The sequence below is a fragment of the Pholis gunnellus genome (assembly GCF_910591455.1).
Source record: "Pholis gunnellus genome assembly, chromosome: 11".
Lineage (NCBI taxonomy): Eukaryota > Metazoa > Chordata > Actinopteri > Perciformes > Pholidae > Pholis > Pholis gunnellus.
This window is the reverse complement of record NC_136538.1, coordinates 7,897,699-7,924,875: the sequence shown is the minus strand read 5'-3', so window position 1 is coordinate 7,924,875 and position 27,177 is coordinate 7,897,699. Positions and strand designations below refer to the sequence as shown.

At 45.6% G+C, this 27,177-nt stretch overlaps 1 protein-coding gene across 1 annotated transcript in view; it reads right to left on the bottom strand.

Moving 5' to 3' along the window:
- Positions 1-5,443: 5,443 nt before the first annotated feature.
- Positions 5,444-27,177, bottom strand: part of wdr11 (WD repeat domain 11) — a 45,594-nt gene continuing 23,860 nt past the window's right edge. Inside the window, exons 12-29 of the mRNA XM_079169239.1 lie at positions 25,873-25,979; positions 23,290-23,365; positions 22,177-22,285; positions 21,299-21,420; positions 20,384-20,531; positions 17,783-17,889; positions 17,400-17,514; positions 16,088-16,259; positions 15,808-15,916; positions 14,480-14,542; positions 14,073-14,138; positions 12,889-13,078; positions 11,050-11,145; positions 10,126-10,291; positions 9,650-9,747; positions 9,217-9,362; positions 8,604-8,683; positions 5,444-7,434 (exon numbers count right to left, since the gene is read on the bottom strand). Coding sequence (XP_079025365.1) covers positions 7,232-7,434; positions 8,604-8,683; positions 9,217-9,362; positions 9,650-9,747; positions 10,126-10,291; positions 11,050-11,145; positions 12,889-13,078; positions 14,073-14,138; positions 14,480-14,542; positions 15,808-15,916; positions 16,088-16,259; positions 17,400-17,514; positions 17,783-17,889; positions 20,384-20,531; positions 21,299-21,420; positions 22,177-22,285; positions 23,290-23,365; positions 25,873-25,979 — 2,173 coding nt within the window. The 3' untranslated portion in view covers positions 5,444-7,231. The remainder of the gene's footprint in view (positions 7,435-8,603; positions 8,684-9,216; positions 9,363-9,649; positions 9,748-10,125; positions 10,292-11,049; positions 11,146-12,888; positions 13,079-14,072; positions 14,139-14,479; positions 14,543-15,807; positions 15,917-16,087; positions 16,260-17,399; positions 17,515-17,782; positions 17,890-20,383; positions 20,532-21,298; positions 21,421-22,176; positions 22,286-23,289; positions 23,366-25,872; positions 25,980-27,177) is intronic.

The window sequence follows — 27,177 nt, the reverse complement described above, 5'->3', positions numbered from 1 at the left end:
CTACATCTACGCAACAGTAAGAGTTTGCATCTAATCCCTCAGGGGGCCCTTGAGGGGGCCATTTAACTGTTGTGTTCTTGTGCCGGAAACTCTCCGATGGTGGTGGGGGTGGGGGTTAGGGGGGGCAGGAGACTTGGAACCAGGATGGAGCAAGAAGGGCAAGAGAGCTGGGACTCATCCACCATTACCATAATAGAATTACGGGGGCTAACAAAGCAGGCATTAGAGCGCCCACGGTGGCATTTGGAGAAGATCCATCTCTCTTTCCTCAGCCGGCCGGCCCATCGCCGCTTAAAGAAAAAGGAAAATCTACCCTTTGTTCCTCCCTTTCATGAGCCTTGCCAGATTGCAACAAGGGGCTCAACGGACACACATGCACACAGACCTCTGCACAAGCACACAAGGCATGCGTCTCGTGCTTGTGTGTGTCTGTGTGTGTGTGTGTGTGTGTGTGTGTGAGTGAGTGTGGGTGATGTTGTGCCTGCGTGTGCACGCTCACGGCTGGCCGGTGCCTCAGCGTTCGGCAGGCAGCTTGACCTGCCCATCAGAAGGGATTACATCTACATAACTCCAACAAAACACTGTCAGCACCCTGGCCCCTCCCCTCCTCTCCTCTCCTCCACCCTCCCTTCCGTCATCTTTTCTCCCCACTCAGTCTCCTCATCACTTTAACCTTTCAATCCCCCCCCGTCTATGACACTTCTGTCTAGTCTGATGTAATGCATTTCCAGTGTGCCAGAAATTCTCCCAGCTGCGTTGCATCAACTATCACTCAAAGTCCCCTCAAAGAGATCACACACGGTGACCTCCAACTATTTAGTGTTATCTAGAGAGGAAGGTTTTCCCTGCACAGAGAGCTGCGTGAGCTATAAGGGATCGCTGCTACGCCGATTCCCAGATTAGGCAACAGGCAGTAGTGCTGGTGTCAGATTGTCTCGGTGATAGAGGGAACATGGCGCCGTCATGCACAAACAGTGAGCTGTTATGAAATGGACCTACGACTTCTGGTTGGCTCTCCCACTGCATGACCCACTAACACACACACACACACACACACCTCATCCAACGAGAAACACGCTGCGGACGCACTGGAATGTGACTCTTCAATGGGATGCAGACAAAGATCCAACTGTTGAACAGGCTGAATTAATGAGATGATTAGTTAACTGCATTTTCCTTAATGGGGATGATGCTTTGACATAACTTGCCATTGAAGTGCAGAGTAGATAACAAGTTTCAATCGGATTATAAAGAAGATAGTTCGTCATTGTAATTAGCTGGATCTACAGAAGTTATATTTGAATATCTAACAGTACATCTGGAAAGTGGTGCAGGAGATCTTAAATCCCCCCCAAACTGTAAATTAGGAGTTGGGACTTGAGGAGGAAGATACTTACAGCCAGACACCTCACACATCTGTTCTCCAGACCTCTGCTGCCCCCTAGTGGAATCATAATAGAGACGTCTGTCCTATAAGTACAGTATACACTGTGTATTCATTTTGATAGAAAATGCCAAGGTAGTGCACTAACAGGAAAGGCAATTTGTGCACTGAAAAAACTACAACTTATTCAAACTACGACTTTGACAGAACGCATTTGAAAATTTAAAATTGTATCAATATTAGCCAGTAAATATAGTATTCTATAGATTTACTTCTTGATTTCGTTTTTGTCTCGTGTTGTCACTGACATTGTGACACCTTCCTCCACATTGTTTTACTCCCAGCAGCTGTAAACAAGCCACTGGGGTATAATGCATTGTGGGACATCAGTGTCCACCAATGCCACGGTCAAAAATCCTTTCGTCCTTGCTTTAGACACAGTGCTTGCATCAACACAGGAGTTGCAGCCATGAAACAAGTCTTATGGCTGCGCCCCCATACTGTAGTAATGACTATTCTGTGATTGATTTTCTTCTCGACTTTAAACAGCGGAGTGGATGTTTTTCCCTTTTCCAAACTGGACCCGGTTGTCTCAGCACGTGCTCATCCCCAGGAGTAAAGGCCTGCACGGGCCGCAGCAAAAACAGCCCGCTGCTCCCGAGCCTCCCGTAGGCCCAGTGTGTCCGGTCGGACTACACAAGAGAGGAAACGCACGTACTCCGCTCCACTAGAAACAAAAACACGCATCTCCACGAGAGACCCCCGAAACCCAGCAGGATAGTCTCTCAGCGCTCACAGGAAAGAGGCCGGGGGAAGTACGTCTGTACGTCCACACAGCCGAGCACATGTTCGTGGATACACGGGGCACAAACACGGCTTCAGATTAAAAAAAAACACGCATGCATGCACGTATACACAAGCAACAATACAGGAAATGGGTCAGCTGCAGAGCAGGTATCCTTTACATCCTCCACTGGCTCCCACTGTCCCACCGATGAAAGGGAATACCTCTGGTCTCTGCAGCCCTGGGCCCGGCTGGGGCAGAGCGGACAGCGGCTTATAAGAGGCCATTTCCTTCATAATCATCCCTGCCTTCCCCTGCTCTAATCTCCCAGAGGACAGTGGCAATTAGCCCCGGGGAGGGCCTTACTGTAGTAGGGGCATCTAGGGCATCTCTATTACCTCATGGCCTGCCATTGAAACACATAAAACACACACACACACACACATATAGAGGCATAGCTTGGATTTCTGGGTCCCCACGAGTCCTCTCATGTCTGCACATAATACACCTGGCTCAACTTTTTCTCCTCCCTAATATGCGTACGGTTTGGTAAAAGTATTTGTTCTTTAGGCCTCTTCTTTCTTCATCTCTCACCAACCTTATTGTGTAGTTGCTATTAATAGACTTCCCAGTCACTAATAGGATCTCGCTGCAGTGTCTACAGTATTTGCTATTTACACACACCGTGACCAGGGGTTCTGGATGTGGTTTGAGCTTTGACAACAACAGTTGGGGAAGAGATCTTTCAGCCGCGTCTTTACAGCTTGTTGACATAGCAGTGAGGATTACCTATTATACGTGGCATTAATAGCATCAGATAAACTTCCTGCTCCCAGGTTGGAAACTCCCCCCCCCCGTCTGTAATAGGTCTGTCAATCTATAATGAAGTCTGCACACGCCGGTGCCTCATTCTCGCTCGCATAACCCCGACTGTACTGTGAGGGTTAGTGGTGTAGAAGCCTGTGCAGGAGCTGCAGACCGCTCTGCAGTAACTTGACGGAAGCAGCCCCACGCTCCCGACACAATGCACTCATTGATTCCTCTTTGCTTCTGTAAATAACAGCCCCGGCCACAACTTGCACGCGTGCAAGCCACAGAAATAGCTGCTTTTTTTACGAGATAGCAGGAGCTTTTTAAAAAGATTATCCTGTCGGCGAGTCATTACGAGGGCTCGATAAGAGTTTGTCATCGTGTGGTAATGTTCCATAGATCCTGTTGCTCCCCTATGCTGCCCCCAACTCGCCCCTCCAACCCGCTTTACTCTCTCTCTCTCTCTCTCTCTCTAGCTCATGCCGGTCTCGACTGGGTGCAGTGTGGTGTTGTGGCAAGTTAAGGCCATGGTCTGCAGAACACTGTGACATTCATCTAAAATGGGATCAGATAAAGCTGAATGTCTTCAACATAAACATCACTCGGGCCCCCCGAGCAGGGGCCCCTGCGGCACGGCCTCGGCCAACCACAGGCTGCAAACATAAGGGGGGAGCAGGGAGCTCAACCAACAGCAGAGGCTAAAAGGAGGGAGTGGCTGGATGCGGATATCAGCCGAGATCAGGCCTGTGGGTCCCTTCCACGCTCGGCGACACCCCCAGATGTGGGCGAGGGGGAGGTGATGTGGGGGGTGAGAGGGATAGTGCGAGATTAACAGATATTAAACACGCGTAGAACCGGTTTTCTGTGCAGTGGACTGGGAGGAAGAAAAATGTTTGGAGTGTGGAGAAAGGTGAGAAAAGTGAGCCACATGGAGACATGGGGAAGAATGGCTGTCTGGATGAGGGGAATATAGGACGCATGGAAATGTAATGCTATCAACGCAGGTCAAAAGGACAAGCGGCCACCCAACCCAAACATAATTCCACCACCCGGGGTGTGACCTGCCAAAAGAATGCTCCGAAATGTCTGGGGAGGGTGCTGAGAAAACAATGGAAGGTGGGATAATTACCGAGAAAAATGAGCTATGAACTCAGTGGTAACCCTCAGCAAAGACAAAAAAAAACAACAAAGTGGAAATCACACAGACAGACACGCTGGGTTTTCAGTCAGTATAGTGCGAGCAGGCGCGGACCTGCCCATCCTGGATAAAGCCGTCTGTCAGCACCAGAGGAGAACATGCTCATGGGAACTGGATGACCTGCTGTACAGCTCTCTCTTTACCCCCACAGACTGCGCAGTGTTCGGCTCTGCCCCGGCTTGCCGGCACAGAAAGGCCTGGTTCGATAGCTGCTTAATACCGATGATTGAAAATGTGTAGCAGCGAGACGACCGTGTACGATTGATTCAGAGCCGGCTGTTAATTCTCGCCTTGTGCAGAGCGAAGGCCAGTGATTTCCATCTGTTGAATGAACATAAGTGCACCTCACAGCTTTGAATCCGACACACTTAATCTTGTGTTTCTGACACTACATTGAGTCTTTAGTACAGGGGGGGGGGGGGGCTGAGAGGGGAAAGCCAAGCAGCAGATGGAAACAAGGCTTCCAGGGAATCAGTGGAGGTGGGCTGCAGCAAGATCATGAGCTATGCGTGGTGTTCAGACAGAAAGAAAAGAGGGATAAAGTGCAGATAAGGTGGAGTAAGGGAAGCGACAAGTGAGGATGGCTGGATGGGAGTTGTTATCAGAGCCATTTGGCAAGCTGGGTGGTAGCCTGAAGTATAAGCAGTGGGACAGAATCGAAATCCTGTAGTGAGGCGCTGCATACTGATGACCTGGCTGTAACGGCTCTCCGGCAGTTATTCATTAAGCCATTAAAGGAACACAAGCAAGTAATTTGTGTGGCCTTCTGTTTAAGACTGCCTTTCTTCTTCTTGTGCTCTGCTTTTCTGCGGGAGAGAGAGAAAGCGAGAGAGAGAGAGAGCGAGAGAGAGAGAGAGAAGCAACAGAATACACATCAATGAATAAATCCGAGGCCATGAAAAGAGGCTAGACATGGGCACCGAGCTGCAGCCAGCTGTTGGCCCTCCTTCTGAGCAGAACAGAAGTAATTAATGGTGGAAGCGACTCATGCGGGAACTAATTCACTCTGAAGACAGCTTGATAAATGAACGAACATTCAAATTCAATCTACCTGGGTGGAAATTAAAAGGAGGGGGAGTTGCAAAGAGCACTTGCTTTAACAGGTCTTTTTTCCTCACAAAGTGCCCGACGTCACACACGCAGAGAGCCACGGCCACCGTGTTCTCCGGCTGAGGGGCGAGAGCGCCCTCTTGTGTCAACATCCTCAGACAGGAAACAGCACACTGAAAATGAATAGTAAAGTGAATAATATTGATTTTATTGCCATCCATATATACATATATCTCTTTTTTTTTTTAATCTCATGGAATATTTATAGAGTTTTAAGCACTGGTATCACTGTACAAACAATGAACACACACACACTACAGTAGAAAGAAGAGCAGCGGGTGTAAATCACACCCCCGGAACCGTCCACAACACAGCACGAGGTGATCGCGGGAAGATACAAAGCATCAGGCGGACTACAGCCGATTATCTGCTGGGTTGAGTGATCCTATACGCTGGCTCGCTACGACATGCTACAGTATGTTCGTGGATGTGAAATGGATCTACAGGAACAACATGTCGTCCCCTAAAATAGGCCAGGGTTGCCATAGTGATACCGCCTGGGGGTGAAGTGTAACCACAAGGGAAACAGCACTGATGTGTTTATGAAACACAATACCACACGGAGAAAAAAAAAAAAAAGGTCCAGCGGATAGAGCTACTGTCTCAGTTCAGGACAACTAAACACGTTACGAGGCAATGAAAACACCCAATCACTAAAGTCTGTGCATTGTCACACAGATCAGTAGATATTTACCATGAAAACATGAGTCGAAAGCAGAGCAGAGGAGATATGGCAGCACGTCTTAAATATTACTCAAACGTGCGTGCGTGTCAGGCCTTTGTGATGAGCCACAGCGGGGGCAGCGCAGACTTATTGTTTGTGTGTAAATGATCCATCGGAGGTGGGATTAAAACGAGTTACAACACACTTTGACAGCTCTTCTTGTAATACGCCCGCCAGAGAACAAGCTCATTACACAAACATCAAAGAACACAGATAGCAGAGTGTCCCTTCGAGTCTTCAGAAAAGTAAGACATGAAAAATTCCATTTGGATTAATGGAATGGATTAACCGGCATCTATTCAACTGAACTGAACCCTACACAAACTAATTAAATGGTATCACTCAGGTGGCAGCGGTCTGATACCTCTCTCCCCTCTGTGGTTCAGGGAGATCATATACGAATAAGTGACTAATAAGTGACTAATAAGTGCGTGGTGGCCTGGCTAACCAACTTTACTGCCATCCAACAGCTACAGCTGCAGGGGGCAGGCTTTGGTCACTCAATTAGGCAGCGCCACCTGCTGTGCACATAATGCCCAGTCTGTTAGGTGTCCGTCTCAAACAATATTGTGTCTCTATTGCAAGTTATTATTCAACTATTGTGGTGTTTTTGGTTAAATCAGCAGTGCTCAAGACTCATTTTGGAATGCAGTCACTAAGTATGCATGGAGGAGAAGTGTGTGTGGGGGGGGGGGGGCCTTCTTTACGGGCAAAAACTATTAGATATTATTACATGAATTATACCACATGTCATCTCAGTAGCAAAAAGGCAAATTAAACCTGTAGAGCTACAACAGTACTTTGAAGATATTCATACAGGCACATACAAAATAAAGCTTAACAAGAAACCATTTTAAAAAAATCTAATGAAGCAACAAAAACACTGACCTGATGTCAGCGATGTGTTATTACTTCACTTGTTTGGGGAATCAGGACAGAGGTGTGTTTCTTTTGGGGCTGTTACATGCACACACATGAGCACAAACAACACAACTGGTCATACCAAACATTTAGAAATGTCGTTATGGTCACAGGCAGACTCCAGTGACGGACTGACAACTTCACAGGGAGGAAACTCCTCGTATCTCCTCTTGATGTGGGGACGATCATCGCCATCCCCTCCGGATGCCGACGCCAAGTGAGTCGACAACGGCCACGCTGTTTGGAAGTTAGAATGAGTGGCCGACCCTGGACTTGCACCAAAGAGCGTGTCATCCGGGGTCACTCGGCGCTCTCCTGGACCAGCTCGGCCTCCTCTCGGTCGGGTGCGGCTTCTGGCGCGCTTCCCTCCCCCTGGAACAGCTCCTCCATCAGCTGCTCCCCGGCGCTGCCGGCCCGCGACGCCCACAGAGCGGCGCCCTCCCGCAGGCCCAGCGAGCGCAGCAGCCGGGCGTACTCCAGAAACGACGTCTTGATAAGTTTATGTGCAAACGCAAGGTCAAGGAGAACTGATAGCATTGCGTGGCCGTGGGATTATAAAAGCCAATAAAAGCTGTCATCACTCAAAAACATTCTTTTCGATTAATGTCACACATTTCAACTTTCAAGCGCGGCAGACTTGAAACTGGCCACTCATTAGATTATCCTTAAAATGAAAAAGGCGCAACATAACCAGTGTTGAGCCAATGAAGCTGATTAGAGGCACATTTTTAAACATGATTCACATCAAAACATCCACATAAGAAACAGCTGATTAACTGGCATAATGAATGCAGGTGAAAAAGGATTACTGAACGGTTCGGTGAGTAAAAGAATAATGAGCATCATATCTGGTGACGTTTGCAGTCACCAGATCTTAAGACACTCTCGAGAGTCAGTGCGATGCCAGCAGTAGGATGGATCAACATCTCTCTGAAACAGCTTAGACATGAGCACGTCTCTTTATCACCTTCATGAAGGCAGGATTTATTGCAGGACCGTAGCTCTGGTTGCATTAGTTGAATGCATTAAGCCTCTTATCCACATTGCACCGCACCGCACCTCGTTTTGGCGACTGCTGATGGTCACCGAAATTGCAGAGATTAAGTTGGACAAAACGAGCTAGCGCTCGCGCCTGGGGATTTGCATCGGAGTTTGTGTTCGGAACAAGTTTATGTTGGTCATCTGTATTTCTTAAAAAAGTACAAAAACAAGATATTTGAATTCTCATTAACTCTGAAAATTGGATTTTCTACTTCCTGAAAGAGGCAAGAGTTGCTCAGTGACATCCCCTGGCCTCTGATTAGCTGCCGGCAATAAAAACTATTTTCTTTTTACATACATTTCATGACACAGTCAAACTGGTCCACTCTGTGTCAGCATCGGCCTTGCAACGGTCAGGGCTGATGTGAAACAGAGGATGACGTGTTTGTTTGTGGCTAACTCAAAGTCGAGGTTCTCAAGGTCCTCTCGCGAGTCTGCAGCCTAACAGAGCTCGGCGATCGAAGTTTGACAGGATGTGCTCCGCGGAGCTCTTTAAATTGTCATTGAATGAGAAAAAGCTCTCTGCCTTTCGAGGGCACGTCTGTAGTAGAGACGGACAGAGGTAGCAGGGGAGCAAAGTCTGGTTGTAAGTGGCCCTCAGAGTGCAGTAATGGGTTTTCAAAAAGGATATTGGACGAGTCGTTGGCCTCCATCACGCCGTGCTGCAGACAGGCTTCGATGAAGAGGGCGGCGCGATCAAAGTGCCTCATGCTGCTCAGCGGATGGAAGGAGGAAGAGAAAAACAGAGGCAGAAGGAGGTGAGAGCTACTGTCAGGAACAAACATCATCCCTGCCTGGATGTTTGTGATCCTGACACACACACGTCAACCCTGTTGTCCTGGTGGCACTCTAATTCTCTGAGCTTTTTACAGCCTGAGGCATTAAAGAACACGAGCTGTCAAGGAGGAGGACAAGTAGACCAACAGGGAATCAATGCGGAGGTTAAACATACGGGGTCAGACCATACCATACACTCAACTGTTTATGAAGGGGAATGAAAGACAAGCGAGGACAAGGAGAGGAAGGCCAGGCAGACATTTTTTTTTAGCTATAAGGGGGAATGTCAACTTTGAGGATAAATTGACAGACCGGATATTTGCAAGTGGCAGTAAACTACAGGGTTTGCGTTTCTCATTTTAAAATTCAATACTTTTAAAAAACTTTCAGGCCGAGACAATACCAAAGTCTCGCATATTTTTGTAATGCTTGCACACACAGTGTGCTCATGACGTCGTCAATCTTACTTGTGGAGCATCTCTCCCACTTTGTAAAAGCAGCCCAGGGAAAGCAGCACCAGGATGGCTTTGGACTTCTGGTTGACCTGCGAGGAGCACAGGTGCTCTGCCCAGCGCTTCAGCACATCTGAGCTCTCTGCTGGGCTCAGACGCACCTGGAAACACACAGTAAAATGTCCTTAGTTTGACTGCGTTTCCCAGATAATAACACTAAAAAGAACATTTCAAGTTTGCAAGGAAGTAAAAAAAAAAAAAACAATCAATTAACAATCACTGCATGAGTGTTTAACTGCATTTTTATAATCTTCTTATAAGTACCAATACAAAAAATATGAATATTCATACACATACACAGCATGTACACACCTTACACCCACATGCCCCACACACTTATCCAAACATTACACAGTATCTGGTGTTTCCTGCCGTCATGCTGAGTTACCTTAGCCAGCCAGGCGGCGCGGTTCCACTCCCCGTAGGTCTGCAAGTAGCGGCAAGCATCCGCTGCCTTGTCAATCAAACACAGCAGCTGTACTCCCTCTGACACACGGAGAGAAAAAAAAGGGAGAAATTGTACATGGATGTGAGATGGAGAAACGAGGGCCCCGTCACTACGAAAAGGTGGAAAACTCTGGCCAGACACCAGTGAAATGATTTCTCTACACACCGCCTTACTTTTTCCAGGTGATTAATAGCTGTAACCTTTTTCAAACCTTTCTAAAACATAACATATTTAAAAAGGTGTCGAGTTCTTTTAAAGGCCTAAAGAATAGATTAATTATTTAAAGCTGCAGATTAAGGGCCTTTCAAGGCTGCAGACGTCCACATAATGACTTCTGCTGCTGATAATCATTAAAAAGAAAAAAAGAGGAGAGGAGAAGGTTTGCTAACGGTTACCAGGACATGCAGTAACACTACCTGCCAGCTTGCCGTTGGCGATCATGTTGGTGGCCACAAGCTTGATGGTGGACTGCGAGGGGCCTGAGGAGGTGATGGTGGTCACGAGGCAGGCCTTCAGGGAATCGCAGTAGTAGCTGGTGTTGTCTGCGCTCGTCTCCAAGAGTAACTGCACTGCCCGGTCCGTCTGAGAGCGAACAACAAAGAGATGGCAGTGGCTGAGAAACGAGGCATCGGGCAGCTCAGCCAGGTAAACCACCGCGTGAGCCAAACAAGACGGAGCAACGAGGGGAAATTATGTTTATTATCGCGCTTTTCATCTGGTGGGGACGAAGGCGCGAGCTCCCAGCCGGGGGTCGGCTGCCTGACGGGAGGACTTCGCCTCCAGCACACAGCCGGCTGATTGCAGCCTGTGATTAGAGGGAGAGCGGTGACATTGAGAGGGGAGAGAGGTGAGTCCAATCCCCCACAGGCTGAGAAGCAAGGGCGGACAGGGGCAGCACTTATCGTCCATCTAGCTTCATTAGGCTCCACAGCACCGGTGTGACCTATTTACCATTATGGCAGTGTGCATGTATGCCCAGCTATGGAGTGTGAAGGTGTGAGTGTGTGTGTAGGTGTAGGTGTGGGTGTTTGGGAGAGATGCGTAGTGTATATTATGAAACCTGCACGTAAGAAAGAGGGAGAAAGATGGCAAAATATGTGTCACATTCATCTTTTGACTTGTCAAAAGGATGTGACAACTAAAAACAAAAAGCTAAAGAATTCACCCATTCATGTGTGAGGGGAAATGTTCTTACAGGATGCTAACCACTGTGATGCCAAGCACAGAAGACATGGGTGATGAAGTCCAACTGGAACATTTGAGCAGGAGCTCCCATGTGATAGGAATGCAACACGTAGACATCGTTGTGTGAGCGGTGTGGTAACAGTGCAATAACTCACCTGACCCAGCAGGAGGAGCTGGTCGGCACATTTCTTTGTGTGATCATAACTGGAGCGCTTCATCTCCTGCAGGTGAACCCGATCCAACTGGAACTTCTGTTGAGCAGCAAACGTGGCGCCACAGGTTACTTTTTTATGTTATTTTTGTTTTTAAAGTTACATACTGCTTTTGTAAATCCATGGTCAAACCTTGTGTGTGAGAGAGAGAGACAGAGATTATTGGACATTATTATATGATGAGAAAAAAAGATATTGAGGACAATTATAGAATTGTAATAGAGTGTAATAAAAAAGGCTCTAAAATATTCAAGAGTTTTCACAGTGTTTCTGGTGCCACAGCTTCCCATACTTATTATTGGTGCATTTTACCTCATTATTTCATTAAATGGTCCCTGATGGGAGATCAGATTTTGTTTTTCAGTGAGCAAACGATAGGCATGAAACATGAAAGTATAGCAAAACATATTTCAGAGTATGAGTATCCGTTTTTAAAGGACTAGAGGGGGACAATAGTACTATAAGGGGAGAGATAACAGCATAGTAGGAAATTAGTTACATCGGCTGTGTGTGTGTGTGTGTGTGTGTGTGTGTACACCTGTCTCTATATCTTACACAGAAGTTTCACTTTTTTTCACTTTACTATGATGCGTCTGAGTCACAGCCGTGGGCATAAATCCCTGCAAAGATCCCAAACGAGTTTAGTAGCTGCATGCTCGGTATCAGAGTCCTGGATTCTTGTAATTGCAGTCAGGCTGCTTCCACCGATGCTGTTTTATAACAACAGGATCCAAATGTAGCGGCAGACCGTCTTAACGTTGGGATCACTGCGTGGCCCCTCATTAACAGGGAGAAGAAGTTTCACATTGATGCTACTTTAAGCTTCAATGCTTGCTAAAAATGACTTTTTTTTTTCTTAACAGGCTACTCTGCTTAAGTCAGAAAAGGTACACGTTCTTCCCTCTCCTCTGCTTTCTTGGGAATATTGATGTAGCCTTGTGGGATTAAAAAAAAAGAAAAAGTCTACAAATTTTTAATTACCATCCACAGTTTTCGTAACTATTCCTCTAAAGTAAAGTCCATAGAAGTATTTTCTGCAGCCTGGACAATGTGTGGGTAACATCACACATTTAACTACTGAACATAAAAACCTTCACCTTCACTATGGTGACATAAAGGTGGATGTCGTGTTGACCAGTGATGCGGGTAGACACAGCAGAGAGGACCAATGAATGGGCATCTTCTGAAGAAACTTTTCAACAAACGCTCTTCAGAACAAACTGGGTTGATAATTAAATTTGGAGAAAAGAAAACAGGAGATTCAAGCTATTGTTTATAAGAGCCATCAGCGAGACGCATTGATCCGTGCAATGACACGGCGCAAACAAGAGGGTTTTTTTTTTTGGTTTGTTGTTTTAATTGAGCGTGTCTCGGCATGGGCTAAAATAATTGGGAGGAAATGTTGGGGGAATTAAATGTAGTGAGGGCGAAGTGAAAGGTAGGTTTGACCTCAAAAGGCTGAAAGATGTGAGACGCTCCCCTTAAAGACCGGGGATTAGTGAGACAACAGAGGAGATACACAATGTCATTGATAATGGAATGCACCGTGTGACCGGGGCGATGGTGTTGACACTGCGGATAACATGGGACAGCCTGCTGGGGGGGGTTTGTCTGTGCGTTGACCTGACTCGAGAATAGTAACTGTACTCTGGAGGACTACTTTGGGACTTCTGTAATGTTGAATGCTGGCATCACGTATTTCTGGCATCACGTATTTGGTTTACCGGAGACAGGAACAGGCAAACAAACAAAGACTAAAACTTCTTCTCTCGCGTCACTGACCTGAAAGTAAGCGCTCTCACACAGGACGTCATGGCAGATGTCCAGGTGGCAGCGAGGTGGCGGCTGGGTTCCTTCACTTTGGGCCTGACCCTCTGCAGTGGACACGCTCAGCTGACGAGCCTTGGCAAACGACTGGAGGTAGTGGGACGCCACTGTCCAGAAGTGAAGATCAGACTCATCTCCGAACAGCCTGCGGTTTACCAAAACAACAACAACAACAACAACAACAACAACAAGGCATCAGCTGAGCCCAGAGTGGATAGTGTTTCCTCTCTGGAGGAGTTCGTCAAGCTCTGCAGTCTGAACCAACATGGCGGTTTCTCCTCGTAGTTTGCTTACTAATGATCATAGTTCCTGTATCTTCCAGCCCACGCCTCGCTCTTTCAGCTCACCTCCACCCCCTCTCCACATCCTTCTGCCTTTTCTTCCGCTGTTTACTTCCCTCAGCATCCTTTTAACATATCCGCACAGGCACACAGCTGTTGCTAGGTTACCTTGCTGCATTAACAACGGCATGGAAACTCGGACGGCCGGCAGATAAAGCATGAGCTGAAACCAGCTCTCATGTCACGCTGGGGTACAGAATCACGGCCGTACAGATACAGCAAAAATAAATGCTGCCGTTTCGGTAGATCAACTTTCCTTATCATGACATCATCTGGTTTATCTTCCCTATTCTGAATGAATTGATATTGAAAATGTAAATGATGATAGTAAAGCACACCATTATGTGTAGATTTATGTAGCGAAATCACTCCTAATCCATCGAGTTATGTCTTGATTATATCCAGATCAACCAGTAGCAGCTTGTTTGCAAACACAGTACGGCATTAGATCATTGTAACAGCCGGGAGGCAGCAGCAGATGCAAACATAATGGAGTATGTAAGACGTTCAACATGTATTTATGTGTTTACAGTTACAATATTCTACAGCTTTAAAAAAGGTGTTTGTATCCTGGAAGAGTCAGCGTTAACCCCTTTCCTGGATAGCGGTTTGTTTGCTCATATAAACTACACGTTACTTGGAACTCGGTCACTCAGAACTTCTCAAGTCTTTGACAAAGGTGAACTGTCTGAATATGAACAAAGTTATCACGCTGGGAGCACCAGTAAACCCTCACGCACACGCTACAATCTGTGCAGACAGCAAACTGTGGTCGATCCACGCCGAGTGTTCGCTCACCGTGAGACCAGGAGGCAGCGCTGCAGCAGGCTGAGCTCCGGGTCCTGTAGCACACTCTTCATGTCACTGGGGAGCCAATCAGAGACAGACAATCAGAACACAGCCAGAGCAAATTACACTTCTCAAACACAGCGGGGCCCAGTGTGTCGGTTACGGGGGTATTCCTCTTATCTGTAAACCCACAGACGACATCCCCTCTGGGCCTACCGTCGAGACACAAAGGAGCATGACGGCAAGCCCAAACTACACAAACAAAAACTGACACTTGGCAAACACACACACATACATACAGTACACACATGCACCAACATCCCGATTGTTGCCTTTTGCATCATGCCATTCATATAAATATTGTGTTTTCGAGCCACAGTGTGTAACCATTACCATTAGAAAGTGTGATAACTCACTTAGACAGGGAGTTGAGCTGCTCCTGGATCAGCCCTTTTATCTCGCCTTTCTCATTGTAGTCTCTGAAACAGAGAGATCAAACTCAGTCAAATGGCTCCTCGCACGTCTTCCCTAAAACAAAACCCTGACCCGATATTAAATGGGAAGCCGAGAAGCTGCTCGTTAAAAGGAGTAGATCTGTGGTGTCACGCAATAACAGATCATTCTATTCTAACATTTATGCTGAGGTCAGGAAGCGCCCTGCGAGGCGAGCGCTGCTAATATAGCTGTCCGACTTATGATAAGGCAGCCGTGTGTGTGTGTGTTTAATGGAAGAAAGCAGTTTCGCACTGAGGAGGCAAAATTACATCAGGCTACAGTGACACACAGACACAGCCATCTGAGAAACAAAACTCCTCTCTGAATACGGCCTCTATTTGCTCTTATGTTGACTTGTTTACAAAGAGGAGTTGCTTACACTCACACGTTGGTTATTTTGTTTTATGAAATAAATAAATTAAATGCACGAATTGGTTGGCAGACAAGGTGTGGTGGTATAGGAGAATACATCGAGGCAAGTCTTATTATTGTTATTACTGACAAATAAGTTTCTATTTCATATATTACTAAACACAATTACCATATAACTTTACACTATTCCTGCTCACAACTCATTTTAGTTTGTAACCTTAAAGTGAACTAAACTCAGCCTCAAATCCAAAGTGAAACTGTATCAAATAGGGATGGCAAAATCAAGATGTGACCTCTATAAACAGATAGGCCGTGGCTCACTGGGTAGAGAGGGTCGTCCGGTAACCGCAAGGTCGGCGGTTTGATCCTTGCCTGCTACGTGTCCTGTGTCGAAGTGTCCCTGAGCAAGACACTGAACCCCTAACTTCTCCCCGGGCGCTTCTCAGGGTCCCTATATATATATATATATATATATATATATATACTAGGGATGGGTTAAATGCAGAGAACAAATTTCCCCACTGCGGGACTAATAAGGGTTTGTTTAATCTTTAATTCTGCATTCACACGTGTTAAGAAAGACTTTGGTCAGCCCTGATATTGATCTTGAAGACTGGCTCAGAGCATCTCGAGCAGTAAAAAACAAAGTTTGCTCACGCAGTGCTGTTCATAAAACATCTGATCGGGGCCACCGCTTCGTGTGCCGTTTCATATTCTCCAAGTATTGATTTTTTTCTGACGTCTTTGGTTCAACCGATCAGAAGACCCGAGACCTAAAATTGATATTCTGTCTTTGTGTTAGACCGTGTAACATTCCTGACTCCTGACATCATAAGAGCGGATGACTTTTGGAGTGGACACATGTACGGAGACTTACACTTGAGTGATGTCCATGGTGAAGGTTCCTGACCAGGGCTGCAGCAGGAGGAAAGCCTTGAGAGTCAGGGCAGCTCGGGGAAGCAGCAGGTAAGGACACCACACTGGATCTGAACATATTGCCCACCGATCAGAAAGAACACAATGTTAAGCTGCGGCTGTTCAAGAGCATAAACGCACAGAGTTCCCGAAGACTTTCCTAAGCCTTCATCCAATCCATGAATCTCCTAAAACCTCTAAGTCTCATTTAATCCTTCACACTTTTTTGTTCCCTGGCTCACCGGTCAGGTCTTGTTCGTCCATGCGGTAGCTGGCGGACTTCATGGCCATCTCCAGCACTCGGATACAGCCGTCGTCAGAGGCCAGCACCACCTTGTCCGACGTGCACCAGTCAATGTCTAAGATGCGGTAGTTCACGTTGCGCCCGATCCGCATGCTGCTCACCATTTGGACCTGCAAGAGGAGGAGGAGGAGGAGGACCAAAGCAGTTCATCTAAACTGTCCCCTAAAAGCTTCGTTCAAAGCATCTGCCACAACTCTAGACGGGAGATGGTGGGATAGGAACCATTTATGTTGAGTAGAGCAGCACAGAGAATGGAAGACTCTTTCAGAAGGTGTTCTAGAAAACCTCCCTATCTCTGGCTTTTTTATGGGGCTGTCTGGGAGTCGGTGTAACCCAGCTGTCAGCAGAGCGCTGAAGCATGTCGAAGATCTCTCCTCCCTCATTCTCTCCCTCCTCTTTCCAGCCCTGTAGCCGTTGCTCGTTTCCCTCTGCAGCTTGATCCATCTGTTGTCTGGATTTTGCAGGTTGGGGAATGAAAACTGTGTTTTATCTCAGCTTCCCTCAAGAAAACACATCCCTCCTCCCAGACAACAACGCTCCAGTGGGACCTTCTTCCTCCGACCCGATGCTGCTTAAAAACACCACAGCATCTATCTGTGTCCTCATCCATCTGCTTTTCAATATTTCTGCTGGGTAAACTAACAAATACTGTGGCAATGATAGAGATAAACAGAACAAAAAAGCCCAGTCCGTGACCACATGTTGAACCGGAGCACAAACTAGCCCGAAGGATTCTTAGTCGAGCTGAAATGAAGGCCGTGCAGGGAGAGGACTTTCTGGATGCTGACACCTTCGGTAAGCAAAGTTAAAAGAGGAAGTGAGGAATCAGGATCATCCATCCTGCAATGGTTGAGCTGATTTATGTCAATGGAAAGCTTTTAGGGCTTGTGTATGTACACAGTGCACGGTGATGATTCTTTAATACGTCCCGGACAATTACAGTAAATATACTCTTACCACAGTGTTACTTTGAGAGATATAACCCCCCCCACCCCACCCCCAACCCCCGCACAATATTGCAGTGCTTCAGTGATTACAGTGCTCTGCAAACACATTCATTCTGCCAGAGTGAATCTGTTAAATGGAAAGCACTACTATGAACTTGCAGAACGTTGCAGATTCTTTCATTTTATCTGAGCGGTGTGTGGTCAGGTGATGCATGTTGGGAATTTATAATGTGGTAGAGAAACAACAATGACTTTTGTCCCAATGACATGTCAACTGCCAAAGGTTGGTGTGTGGAGCCTCACCTCTTTGGTGTCCCAGACCTCCGCTCCATCGGTGTACATCACCAGCAGCTTTTGGTTGCCCTTACCCGGAGCGAAGCGGATCTTCTTCACCCAGCCACGATGTGTTGGTATTCCCCTGAAAGCATCAACAGCATCGGACCATAGATTTTATTCATTTCTTATCCATTGGTTGGTATCCAAAGTAAGAAACGTTCAACATAACAATCAATCTATGACCATTGTGGGCAAGTTCAATTTTGTCTAAAAAATAATCTATATTTAAAAACAAGAAAATGAAGTTAAACGAATACATGAAACCCAACAAAGCACACGTAGATGGTTTGGAGAATTGCAGGTAGGTACATAGTATACTGTCAGTGCAGTGTAGGAAGAAGAGCTGTTACCTGGACAAACGAGCTTTCAGGTCCCAGAAGTTGAGATTGCCGTCCACGTCCCCGAGCACCAGGGTGTCGCCTTTCCACGCGATGCAGGCGATACTACCCATACTGCCCTGCAGCGAGGATTTCACATATTCAGTGAGAGGTAAAATAAGGAAGGACAGGCTGCACATGCTCAAGGATTAAACATGTATTTTGTATGTGAAAACTGCTTCTTGAAGCTCCAGTGGGTAACTTAAAAAAAAATATATATATATTTTTCATCATATTTTGCTCAAACTGTCACTCTATCCTGACAGCAGTGCAAGGTGACAGATAATATGTCAAAAATTAGGTTCCTCTGCCTCCTTTTAGTGCTCCTAATGGTATTTACAGGATTCCAAGGGCTCAAAGGAAAACAACCAATCGGAGCCGAGGAGTGTCTAACGCAGTCATCACTGCTCGTGAACTCCGATCAAACTTTTAAACAAGGCAGCGTTGATCAAATATGAGTCAAGATTCTGCAGAGGAACCTGTTTTTAAAAATAGATTATCAGTCTCATGTATACTACTGTGACGATCTAGTGAGTTTGAGCAAATATGATTAGAAGTTATTTTTATTTAGGTTACCAATGGCAGCTTTAAGTAAATCTAAACCTCTTTTTCATCCATACTGACAGTTGACTTTAACATCTTGCCTGTGTAGATTATTTTCTATTATTTACAGACACAAAATCTACACGGCTGCTATCTACTAAAGCTGTTATTGTAGTTGTACACCTCAAGTACTGAGATAGTCCGCGTCCATCACTAAAATCATCAGAAGTCAATGACCATCCTCCACATAGTTACAGACATAAAAACAACAACGTTAGGATGTCAACAAGCTCCTCTTTAATGCAGCCGAACAACGGGTAAAAAAAAACAAAACACCTTTTCGCTCCATTATAAAAACGAAATTGTCTCCGGCTGAGTGGTAGACAAGCCCGACACCTGAGGTTAAGTGAGGCTGCGCCACAAGACGGAGTGCTGATGTGAAGACATTAAGTGTCAGCTCACCTTCAGTGTGTACCCGGTGAATGATAGCGCCAAACTTTTCTTGGACAGTTTCCGTTACCTTCCTGACAAGAGAGAGATACGGAGATCTCCTATCGTCCTGAAAGGACTGTAAATCCTTTGAGGTATGCAAATCTTTGAACACCGAATCTGTAGCTGTCACGAAGATAAGGCGTTTAAATCACCAGGTAAACCACCGGTGTCTGTCTGTGCGGCGTGAATTGATGCCGGGAGTGAGCCGGCAAAACACGGGCTGTTGAACAATCCAATCTGCCGCTCAGAGAGAGACTCCCGAAATTCATTTTACCATCTCGAATGAAAAGAAATGGAGAAGTGTTAGCGATAAGGTATGAAGTTGTGCAGTGCTCATTGACAGATGTGGGCAATCAACAACAAACAACAGACGGCGCTATCTGCTCTATAGCACGACGCAGCTCGACTGAGATGCAAGTCACAACTAGATAATGAGTCCAAGAAAGTTCCTGAAGTTTTCTTAAACAATAGCTTTAATTTTGTTACTCTTGGGCAACTAAACACCTTTTAAAGGCTCTTTGTTAGTGGCGACGTGTGGACTTGTAAAGTAAAAACGTCCTGCATCTTGTAGTCATTCAGGTGAAAAGAAATCCCGTCTCCCAGTAATAGCCGGGCCATTTTTGCTGTCACGGCGAATTAACAGCTAAGTCCCCCATGAGATGCTTTACAGGTAAATACAGTAACAGTTTCAGGGTCACGCTCTGAACCAGTGGAGAGAAGAAGTGCAAAATACTGTCTGCTAACAGACTGATGAAAGACGCAAACTCACGCACAGTCTAGAGCGAGACAATAAAGAAAAGAAGGTTTAATCTGACAGAAAACATAAAGCTGTAGAAGCTGCAAGGTTGAACACTTTTTTTTGTTGTGGAGCCAACATGTATATCATCCCCCACACAAGCCCCACTAAAGAGCTGAAGGACACAGGATAGAGAGCGGGAGTGATGGCTTTTACTTTATAGAGGAAGCTGTGCAGGTGCTGGCTAACATCCAGACAGCAGAGCTCCTCCTGAGCTCGAAAATGAGGTAAAATGTTGGCACAGTGCAGGCGTTTGATCACAGGAACGGGGAAGTAAATGATGTGAAAAACGTTGCTATCATATTTTCATTCTCTTTGACGCAGAGAAAGAAGAAAAAAAGAGACTCAACCTTTGAACATATGAGAGAAGATGCTAAAGCAAGTACAAAAGATGATGGAAAAGAGTGCGGAAAAAGTGCACAATGATTGCTGGTGTGTAAAAGTGAAACACGGTACATGGGTTAGAAACCTGACAGATCAGACACATAAATATGATTACAGAGAGAGGACAGGAGAAAGCCAGAGGTAGAAGTGGCGATAGGAGACATACTGATGTCCGCAGAACGTATACAGGGAAAAGAGAAGATTCTGTGTTCAGAAAGGATTGAAAAACAAATTGAGATTCAATGGCGAGTAAGAGATATGAAAGGAGGAGGAATAGCTTTGTGCAGGGATCTGTGTGGATGACCTTGAAGTAGTTCAGGGGCGTGTGAAGTAAGAAGAGACACCGTCTCTGGACTCACATCAGGTGGAATGCGTGCACCATCTTTGACAGTGTTGCCCTCCACGGTGATGTGGTAGACCTGCCCGTCGGTGTCAGTGAATACAAAATGCTCCCTGGCTGAGATGGCTTGGCTGGTCTCTGACTTGCTCTCTGCATCCTGCAGCAGACTGTCGGGGAGAAACATGTCAGGCTTTTTTGCACTCTTTCCACTGTGAAATATTGTGGCAGGACCAACGTCGTGGTATTCTGCAGTTGACAGTGGCAAGAATTACTAGTATCATTGAGGTCAGAGTACTGGATGGATTGTAGAGACAGAAGTAATACAATAATATAAAATAAGTTGGCTTCACTTGACTTTGTGGAAACTACTTAGCAATTGACATGAGAGGTCTTTACTGTTGGCTAAAAGTCATGGATAAAAGCCTTTTTCATGAATTATAAAAACAATATGCAGCTAAAGGCAACAAATAAATGGTGAAATAGCAAAAAGTAATTGTTAAACAGTAGTCAGCTATAAGAAATGGATAAATAGAAGATATAGCAAAACATAATGTTGAAATAGTTAGCTGAAAGTGACGGATGTGTGGACAAACCTCACCTAACTAACCTAAACATTGACAGTTCAACTGAATGAAAACATTATTGCAACAATACACACTTTAATATAATCAATAGCGCTAAATAACCTCCAGTTAAAGATATAATAAACACGATTGGAACATGACTGGTGGGGGTAGTTCATCTGACAGGAGTGGCTGGAGAACAATACTGGACCGTTAATCATTTAAATATAATAACGGGTAAAGAACAGTTCCTTCCAATTGATAGTTTTTATACTATTTTTAGATCTGATTTAAATTCCTCCTAGACTAGCTTCACCTCTGCCTCGGGGCTTTGTCATTGTCACTACATTGTGAAGCTTTAGAACGCTGACCTGATGACCGAGGATTCAACACTACTCTGCTCTGCGTCCGACACCGTCTGCCGAGCTATGGCCTCCCTCGCTGCCATCTGCTTCTTCTTCAGACTCTTCAGGTTGTGGGACGGGGACCACTCCTGTTTACACACACACACACAAACACACACGGGGGGGTTGCAGTTACAGCAACAAAGCCAGACAAAGACCTAGACACAAACACATTTGCTGGCATAACAGCAAACCATCACAGTGGAAAAAGACAACAGCTAGAGACAGGAGGAAAGGGGAAGTGCTGTAGATGCTCACATAAATTAAACTAAGGCACACGGGAGAGCTGTTTTCCCCCATGCCCTTCTGTGCAACTGCTGGAGCACTGTGGCTGCAGTCTGGCAGAGTCGAGGTTGTAATCAATATGGAAATGAGACAGCAATATGGGGCCGGGGGAGGGCAGCATGTATTATTAAGGTTACTGGCGGTTTTTATTCTTGCTGTGGATGACTTTACAGCCCCACTGTGAAGTTTGTCCAGCATAGCTCTTCTTTTATGGGCATTTCTCTGGCCTAATGAAGCCCGTTCTTTGCTGAGCTTGGGGAAAATGTTCAGACTAATCTTTTAAATGGCCAGCCCCCCAGTATCAGAGACTATTAAAGGGAAGAGTCAACAATGGGTAGTATCGCAGCAGTGTGTTTTGTTAAAAGTCAATATTTTGACTGGAAATGTTCAGATACGCAGCTGTCAGGTTTAATGAGCAACCCTGCACGTGACATTTGCTACATTTTAATGTCTTTAGTAATGGTTGTACGTTTTTTTTCCTTGTGTTTCACGAGCAGCTCAGAATCAAGGACCGGTGAAGGATGCAGTTTTTTATTATTCGTGTGTAGATGTGTCAGTACCAATGCAGTAACGGTGGGGAAGTTCTTCGCCATCTCCCGGAGAAGTGTCCCGGTCCTGGTGTCCCACAGCTCCAGGGGTTTGTCTCTGAACACCACCACCAGGTACTGTCTGAGGATGGACATCACACACACACACATTCAATCTCAAAACACACACACACACTGCCCACGTGCCGTGTGGCGTGGATGTCTAAACATTGGATGCTGATGTGTCACATTACCAGCAAAAAGAGTGAGAGAATGGATTCTAGCTCATCTGGTCACGTTTTAGAAACACGTTTTATGTTCATATGGTACAATTTAAGGGATGAGTTTTCAAAAGCGACCCTGCTTTGTGTTCAACCAGACTGCAGTGAGCCTCTTAGGTACACAGCTATTTACAGCAATATTCTTTTTGCACATATATATGAATTAAATGTTCAAATAAGGACGTTGCAGCACATTTCCTGAGTGTATTGAATTGAGCAAAAGTGAGTTTTATCACTTGTGAATAGAGAATAGTCAGAGGTGTCCCTTTGCAGTTTAATACACGATACACCATGATAACCGTATTTGGAATGTACCCGCAAGGCGAAGACTCTCAGCGGTAATATGGTGCGTTGAAAAGAAATTAGAATTTACTGAAAATACAAAAGAAAATGTGTGAGGACTGTTAATGCATGCCCTCTTATTTTTTTTTCGCAATATCACAGTCCTATTAAAAGATACTGCAATGATGAATGCGGGAATTAAAAAAAAAATTGACGATCCAAACCACTGGTTTTGGGGAATAATAGCAAAAAAAAACAACGCAATTAATGCTAGATCTGTGCTATTCGGGTCTTTCCGCAGACCTCCGGTGAGATTTAAATCGGGTTATTAAAAACACCTCGGAAGAAGCGAGCAAGCGCAATGCGCCCTTTAAAATTTGAATTGATATGTTCAGAGACAGAAGGAGATAGAGAGAGAAAGGTGAGAAGGCTCCAGGCAAGCGTGTGGGTGTGAATTGTTTTGTATGTAAATGTGATTTGGTGTCTAAGTGTGTGTGTGTGTGTGTCTCAGGCAAAAGCACAATATACTGAGGTGTTGTTGCTATTTGGTTTTCCCAGGTGGTGGAGAGAGCAGGCAACTCACTTGAGATGAGACACTTTAATCATCTCAATGGGTGGCTCATCGTTTCCTCGCTCGCCTCTAAATGCAAAGCATCTTCCTGGAAAACACAACAAGAGACACAGACAAGACAGACACAGAGAGAAAAGTGAGCGTGTGAGGGAAGAGGAGGCGACGCTGGAAGGCAGAAGACGGTACCTCTTCCTTACAACCTGTGGAAGAGACGGATTGAACTCATTCCACTTTAGTGCCAGAGCGTCCTGGTTTCATCTCCTTCGCCGGAGCGGGGAAAAAAGAGGAAAATGACGCCAACTTATTCTCCCCCCACCTGCTCTAATCTCTGCTTTTCACTCGCACACAGTACATTCCCCACCCAGCGCAGCAGCAGCACATTATGCAGCGCATCAAGGTGCCCCCTTTAAGCAAAACAAGAACACCCTTCAGGTGTATCTTATCACAGCTGCCGAAGGAAGTGCTGATCTGATTTTTGCCGAGGACACTTAGGAAGGCGGCCCTGCTTAAAATGTACAAGTGACACAAGCTGCCTGTGGCGGTTTGGGCGAGGCGGGGGTGACCTCCAACAGTTTTGTTGAGACGGGAGTTGGTGTGTACCAGAGGGGACGGCATAGCTAAGGCTATGGTGTAGAAAACACTTTGGTGCACTAGAAGCTAATGCAGCCCTCTTCATCGGTTCCTCTTTGGGGCAATTATCTCACTCTTCAGATCATCAGCCTACTGGCTCTAATCATGTCAAATGTGCATTCTCAAAAACACACACACACACACACACACATCTCGAGGTCCTGAATACACAAAATGGGGTCACGTTTTTTTTAATCTGCTGTATGCAATCTGCTTTCTGGCAAACACAGTCATGCTCTTCCCTTTTCTGTGGACGATTACTGGACAGACGTGTTAAAGTCACTCCCACGTATCAACACTAAACGTCCCCCGGTTACTGCAGCACACTGACAATCCGTTCATAGATAAAGAACACAATCGTCGCTGCAGAGACCGGGTATCATCACAATCGAGCAGCAAGACGAGCGAGGAGGATGATTTTTCATCCTGGAGTCTCAAATCTTATCAGAAAATGCTCCAGCAGTTAAGGGCACAAGGTGTCTGCCTTAGCGGATTAGTCTTACTTGTGACGAACAGAATCCTTTAAGTACAGAACTATCTTTTTATCTATTTGAGGACTTCAAGCTCAAATATGCTCACTTTCCCCCTCAATGAATTAAGAAGAACGAACATAAGCTCAAGTAAGGGGAAACAAAGTTGTGCAAGTCTGAATCTGGTTCAGGATTACATGAAAAATACTATAAGAACATCTGCAACTCAAATAGGTAGGCTGCAAAACTATACCCCACAGCTACTTTCCTCTGTTAAAAATCACGTCTTATTTTTTTATTTCTAAATAAATAAATACGTTGCAACCTGTAAGTAAGACATCTTGACAGTTCCCATGTTTCTCAGTTTAGATGGAGCTTAGCGAGCTACTCCCCCTTGCTTCCCCCGTTATCTCGGTGCTCTGCTATGCTAAACACGTCACAGACCTATTGTGTCTCCGTGAACACACACACACACACACAGATTAAAGTGATACTGATCTGTTTCCATTCAACCCTGAGTGAGACAGACACAGAAACGTGCGTGGATCAGGGCTGTGCGGGACATCACACCGAGATCCCCACAGGCTGTGTGTGCACCAGAGACATTAGCAGTCAAGCACACCTTGGAAAAGCTCAGGCACTTTAAGTTACTCAAACGAGAAAAACAATTAAGTATGCATGTGTGTGTGTTGGAAGGCGTGTCAGCCTGTAACCAAAGCTAATGCCGCGGGCTGTTAACTTTGATGACTCTGGTGCTTTTAGAGAGCCATTAAAGAAGGGACTTACCCCCCCCCGCCATTGTTCTGAAAGGACTGAGGATGAAGGCTCTCTGACCCAACCATCATAGTGCGCATATTTCTTTGTGACCATGGAAATTTCCCCAAGCCAATCGCCTTAAGTGTAAAAAAGTGTGAAGCAGACCAACGAGACAAAAACACGAGAGATTTGTCAAATAATACAAGTGTTCATCAACTATTTGTATCCGAGATTGCATATGAATATTCATTCTCATACATCTAAACTAAAAGAAAAGACGTTTTATCCACTGGAACCTTCTCTTCCTGACCACGCATTACTTCATCCTCAGGTTACTTTCCAATTGGATTTCTCTCTTTCCACCTTCTGGAGAAAGTCGAAAAACAGTCACCGCTGGTGCAGTAATTCTATAGACCCGTCACTGGCAGGGCTATGAGTCATGATAGGATCTCATTTTCAGAGCTAGGCCCTCCTCGGTGGTTTAGTTTGGACCTATTTTGGAGAAGTGTGTAAGTATCCCCTGGAGGAGAACAATAGGAGTCTCTTAGAGAACCACATGGACACAGAAAAACAAATTAAAAGAAAGAGTGAGCGACTGACTGATGTCTATTTCCTCTGTTGTTCAGGCAGCAGGAACCTCAAGAAAAACAGAAACTTCCAAGAACAAAGACAGGTGATAATATGTTTGTGTGTGTGTGTGCGTGTGTGTTTGTGCGGGTGTGTGCGTCTAGCCTCTCACCAGTAGGCAGGTCAACATGCTGCAGTTCATTTCGCACCAGGCCCATGTTGTTGGGAGCAGAAGTGGCAAACGATAAGAAACTGGTAAGACTCACCCATTCAATCCCCCTGTGGAATAAGCACACACACACACACACATAGAGGTTTTAGTTAAATGAATAATATGGCTATCTAATACACGCAGGCTAGCTGTCAAATATTCCTTCACTACATTCTGTAATGAGACACCTAAAACTTCTAAAGGAAGGTGAATATTTTGGAGAAGTGGGCCCAGCTCAGGGAGCCCAAACTCCACCGTAATGAGATGGTAAATAGCCACATGATTAATTAGTCAATTTCCCCACTAAATGTAAATGAGATGCTAAGTAGGCAGGCCTCTTTTGGCATGGCTGTGCTCGGGCAGGGGATGCTGGGCTCATTTGCATAGAGCACCTCTGCTCTCTCCACCACAGAAAACTCACAGCTTTGATCTTAATGTTGTATGTCGCAGCACTGGAAAAAAAATAAACAGCAGTGTTCTTCTAGAGCCCATATAGGAGGAGGGAAAAATCTAAATGGAGGTGTTTTCAAGAGAAAGCCTTCTGATGGAACTACTTTGATGTTACAGTCTGGTTCAATGGGTTAATGTAGGGTTGTGTTATTTATTTATTTTGTCACTTTTTGTAGCTTTATTTTTGACGGACATATCAAAACACACGGGTGTGTAACACGAGGGGTGTTACATTTTATGTGCAGTGTGTCAGCAGTAGGTGCTGGATGAGAGATAACAAGCAGACGAGGAGACGGCGGAGTGTCAGGACTGTAGAGACATTCACTGTGACAACCGGAAAACGGAGAAAACCGGAGAAAACCAAACGCCTGATCACTCACTTTAATCCGCACATACGCACATAAGCACAGGGGGGAAACGGTAAGAAACTTGCTTGTGTTGCACGGCTCATTAAAGTTTGTTGGAGTTCTGCATTTTTCGGACACCAACTTCTCTCATTAAAGAGAGCCGGGCTCTGCTTCAACGGACGGCGTTTGCTCCCAATCAATCTTTTAACACCGTTAATTGATTCAATCTCGTGCTTAATTAAACCTGGTGAAATAGTGCTGCTGCCCATTAGAGAATACTAACTAATGAAGCACGGCCTGCTCTTTGTTGATGTTTGGCTGTTGCATCGCGGGGGCGCTTATTACGGCGGTGCAGCGTTCTTTCCAGTGTGGTCCGTCAGACCAGACCATAATTAACCAATACATTGTGCAGAGGCAGAGCAGGACAAATGTAGAACAAAACCACACCGAAACATTTGCTTTACGCTAG